This window comes from Ptychodera flava, unplaced genomic scaffold (genome assembly GCF_041260155.1).
Source record: "Ptychodera flava strain L36383 unplaced genomic scaffold, AS_Pfla_20210202 Scaffold_56__1_contigs__length_877210_pilon, whole genome shotgun sequence".
NCBI classification, from domain to species: Eukaryota; Metazoa; Hemichordata; class Enteropneusta; family Ptychoderidae; genus Ptychodera; species Ptychodera flava.
Genome location: NW_027248378.1, coordinates 74,309 through 78,760, shown reverse-complemented (window position 1 = coordinate 78,760; position 4,452 = coordinate 74,309). Strand labels below are relative to the sequence as shown.

At 38.8% G+C, this 4,452-nt stretch overlaps 1 protein-coding gene across 1 annotated transcript; it reads right to left on the bottom strand.

The window, feature by feature from the left end:
• Positions 1-507: 507 nt before the first annotated feature.
• Positions 508-2,980, bottom strand: LOC139128499 (uncharacterized). Its single transcript, XM_070694266.1, has 3 exons — positions 2,541-2,980; positions 1,854-2,038; positions 508-1,542 (listed from the first exon to the last, which is right to left on the bottom strand). Exons 1-3 carry the CDS (start codon positions 2,849-2,851, stop codon positions 1,046-1,048), a joined length of 993 nt encoding a protein of 330 aa, XP_070550367.1. The 5' UTR covers positions 2,852-2,980; the 3' UTR covers positions 508-1,045.
• Between the last annotated feature and the right edge of the window lie 1,472 nt (positions 2,981-4,452).

Below are 4,452 nucleotides of genomic sequence, written 5' to 3'. Positions count from 1 at the left end.
GCATCATAAAAATATACCACATAATTTGAGTGATTACTTTAGATTAGCTGATCATTGCTATGACACTCGATTTAAACTAGGTCAAAACTTGCCTTTACCAAAAGTACGTACAACTGCAGGACAGTTTGCAATTTCATATATGGGTGCCAAAGTCTGGAACAGCCTACCCAATATTGTCAAACAAAGTGCAACAAGAGATTTATTTATAAACTCATTAAGACAGCATCTCTTAAGTGAATACCAAGATGTGTGAATGTTTATCTATTTTTTTTTTCATTTAAAATATAGAATTTTGATTAACAATTGACATAATTAGCCCTTTAAAACAAATATTGCAATGTAAATTTCATGAAAATGGGGCCAGGCTCGATTAGCTCTAAGCTATTATTCCTGGCTCCAACTTGCCTTTTTCCTCGTCATTGTATACTTTGTATACCTTGTATACTTACTTATATTTGGAATTGGCAATATATAAAGTAAAGTAAAGTAAAGCTATCAGTGATCCTTTTCAGTGCAGCGAACGATGTGCCTTTTTTACAAACTAACTCTACAACTATATAATTATAAAAAAAGTACTCTAAATTTAACAATATCTAACACCAGTATCCATGATCAAAATATACGCGTTGTAAATGATATCCAACGTAAGTGAATATCATGAAGTCGCACCATGGAGAACTACTCAAAGCCATCTGGCCTTGAATCTGAGCATAATATTGGTGATTCTTCTTTAATTGGACAGTACCATTTTCGCATGTAACGAGGTAATCAACATTGGCAACTGATGGGTATTCATGCCTAATCGTATAGGGACATTTGCATTCAAATAAACCTGATCCACAACACTTACAGCTAACAACGAGATCAGGTGACGCACCAAGGAAAGGTCTCCCTTTGTCTATGAATAAACCACACTCCCTGTGACGAAAACTCTCATGACTTTTCATGACTTCGATATACTTTTTCTTTGCTTCTGGTTCTAGACTTAGGCCATGTTTGATAGCTGGTATACTGGATAAGGAAGGTGAATTTCCCATGACAGATTTTAAGAGATTATCAACGTTACTATGAGTTTCTTTTTAACTGTGTTCAATTTCGTGTACACAGAATAGAAAACAGAGGCAGTGATTCGTCCTTTGCGTTGTTTCACCCACGTAGTATTGTCAGCTTGACCAACCGTCCCCCCTTCAATGATTTGCACATCATAATCATTAAATGAAGTACTGGCGAGATTTGACAGAAACTCTTCCTTGGTAGCACTGGATTCTGCCAACTTTAATATGATATTTTCATCTGGTGGATGGGGGTCATCGATGAGTGTACAAGGGGGCTCGTCTATCGCTAAAGTATCAATGACGATGTCGGATTCTGAGCTTTGATTCTCTGGCAATTTATCAAACAGTGCTTCGTAGCATCCATTAGGAGCGACAGTTCGTAAACCATTGAAAAGTCTACGTCTTTTTTCATCGTTGTTCTCTCGGTGCTTTTCCTTGACTGGATCGAAGAGTTTCCTCGTGACATCGACGAGGGGTCTGACTGCATCTATATTCAAAGAAAAACGACAATTTAAAGCAATGTAGGGAATTTTACAGTCATGACTCGCTATAATGTACAGGCATAAAGAAAGCTAAAAAGATAGTCACTTGTCGTGAATTTTTCTCTGGCAGTTAATCAATTGATCATACATTAGACAGTGACTGTGAGACAGTCGTGTGCGGATGCTCCATACCTCCGCAAGGTGGTTGGCGGTGGAGGTATTGACACGACTGTGTCTCGCAGTCTAATCATGTATCTCAGTAGAACCATTAGAGGGGACCCTCTACTATGGTAGATCTTACAATACAGGAAATTACCTTTGTTAAATTTAGCAGCCTTGAAGTTCATATCCCGAACTCGCATTGGCTTGATCTTTGTTTTCCCTTTGGGTATGTTCCACTGGCATAGTTTTGATGTGCAGGCAAAGTTGGTTTGACCAGTTCTCACTGCAGCTTCTATACGAAAGAACATAGCTGTGACGTGTATGCACGAGCAACCAAGTCTGGAAAACAAACATAGTTCATTCACACTATATATTAAGGCTATCCCAAGTAAACCATGAAGAGTAGACTCTGCAGAAAAATAAGTGAAGGTCAATATCTGTGTCCTTATTTTAGATAAAATTATTTTCAATTTCGTATGTCTAATAAAGCCTGAGCCTATCCACTCAACGTTTTTTATTTGTTTTCAATTTATGCATTCTATTATTAGGTCGTGCCAAAATTTATGTTACAACTTCACTACTACTAACAACTTAATATTAAATTGTAATGACAAAAGGAATGGATTCATGAGAGATAAATAATAAAGGAGAACAATAATGAAGGAGAACAAGAACACACACACACACACACACACACACACACACACACACATATATATATATATATATATATATATATATATATATATATATATATATATATATATATATATATATATATATATATATATATATATATATATATATAATTGCTGGTACGACAAATTTTAGCGTAGCTTACCCTGCGGTACAGGAGCAGTATGCACTTTTAATGTCACCAGAGTCCTTGTGGGCGCATATCCAGACAGTATGAAGCGTATCGTTGATCTTCATCGTGTGGCAACACTTTGCTTTCATGAAACAGTATTCTGAGTCTTCAGAAATGTTATTTAAATAAATTTCTTTTAGCCAGCCCCCTTCATACAGTCGATAAGCCTTGCCCTCTTTATACTCATTTAAAAGGCGCTTTTGCAAAGTGACATCGTTGCCTGGATGATCAGCCATTATATACATCGTGATATCGCTGAGGAAAATAGGAGGCCACTTTTCCATGCCAGCAGCTTCCCCAATCCAACCATCACACAGTGTCAAAGGATCAGGCAAGACGCCTCTTGATTCAGGAAGAGTTAAGAGTGACTGCACATACTTATCATTTTCTGAGGCCAGTTCAGAGGCTGTCGGAGCAATAGGAAGTTTTTGTTCAATTGTTCTATTGTGTGAACAGCTTTGATTACGCAACGGGGTTTATGCCCACTTGACCTTTGGCCCAGCCAACAATGCATCGCGCACAGTGGGGTCACCTGACATTCGAAACTCTTGTATTGTCTGAATAAATAGCAACATGTTGATTTTCCCACTCGCTAGACCATTTCCTTGCCGCAAGCAAAATGGGAAACAGCGCTAAATAATTGATATTACTTGAAACTTCAGTCGGAACGTGAACTCGGTTCCACCAAGGCAATTCTCTGATCTCACTTGGTCGAGGGACAGCATCAGAATGCCACGCCCCTGCTACCCAGTTACCCTAGAAATATACCCCATAACCTGAAAATGAGGCATCAGTCTGTAAAACACACTGTGGTAATGGTTCATTACGGATGATTTTTGCTTTGCCATTGAAGTTTGTAGCAAAGTCTAACCACCACTGTAAGTCTTTGCGAAACTCTTTATTAATTCTTATCTTGTGATGAGGACGTTTGAGTTTGTTCATCAAATCAATGATACGTCTCGTAAATGTACGACCACCTTTGACAACGGTAGCGGCGAATGACAAAATACCGACAAGCGATTGCAACTGTCTTTTAGTTAGCTTGCGTTTTGAAGACACATAGTTAACTCTGACTTCAGTCTGGCTAGCTTATCTTGAGGTAGCCTAACTTCAATTGCAATTGAGTCTAGTTCGATACCTAAAAATGTAATAATCTGTGCAGGTCCGCGCACCTTGGACCAACTGATATAGAAACCCAGATAACGTAAAAGACGAATCAGTGTACGTTGTGCTTGTAAGCAATCATTGTACGATTTGCTGATGAGAAGGAAATCGTCTAAATAGTTCACAATAGTAAAACCACGTTTTCTCATCATACGTGCGATGGAGTTCGAGACGCGAGTGAAAATACTAGGTGCACAGGAGAGACCAAAGCAAAGACAATTGTCAATGTAATATAGGTATTGCTTAGCATCATGAGGTCCGAACATCCATTTGAAGCCTTGCAAAGTGCGGTGCTTGGGGTGTACAGGTATAGACCTATACGCCTTTGAAATGTCCACAATAGCAAAATAACAATTTTTTGACATACTGTCCATCACATTGTCGATCGAGCTGTAGCTGGTTTTTGGCGGAGACATGTGATCGTTGATTGATTTGCCTAATGGTCGTGAGCAGTCTGTTATAGGCCTATAATCATCAGAGTCTTTTTTGGGACAGCCCCATAGGCGTGCACACAATGGGGTTTCTGTGACCCCTGACATGTAATTTTCCCTTGTTCAAGTTCGGACAAAAAGAGTTTATCCAGCTTAGGTTTGACTTCTGCATTGATGGCTGATTTGTAATTGTCACACTCGTAGCTTTCAATGTGATTGGTATCATCCACTATCTTACAGCCATGCCGAATGCCGTCAAGTAAAAAATCTTTGTCTGGGTCGTCAGCTAG

Coding starts and splice junctions, on each gene's coding strand:
- LOC139128499 (XM_070694266.1), bottom strand. CDS start 2,851: ATGGAAAAGTGGCCTCCTATTTTCCTCAGCGATATCACGATGTATATA. Junction 2,039..2,540: donor TACTGCTCCTGTACCGCAGG/GTAAGCTACGCT, acceptor TTTGTTTTCCAG/ACTTGGTTGCTCGTGCATAC. Junction 1,543..1,853: donor GGCTGCTAAATTTAACAAAG/GTAATTTCCTGT, acceptor CTTTGAATATAG/ATGCAGTCAGACCCCTCGTC.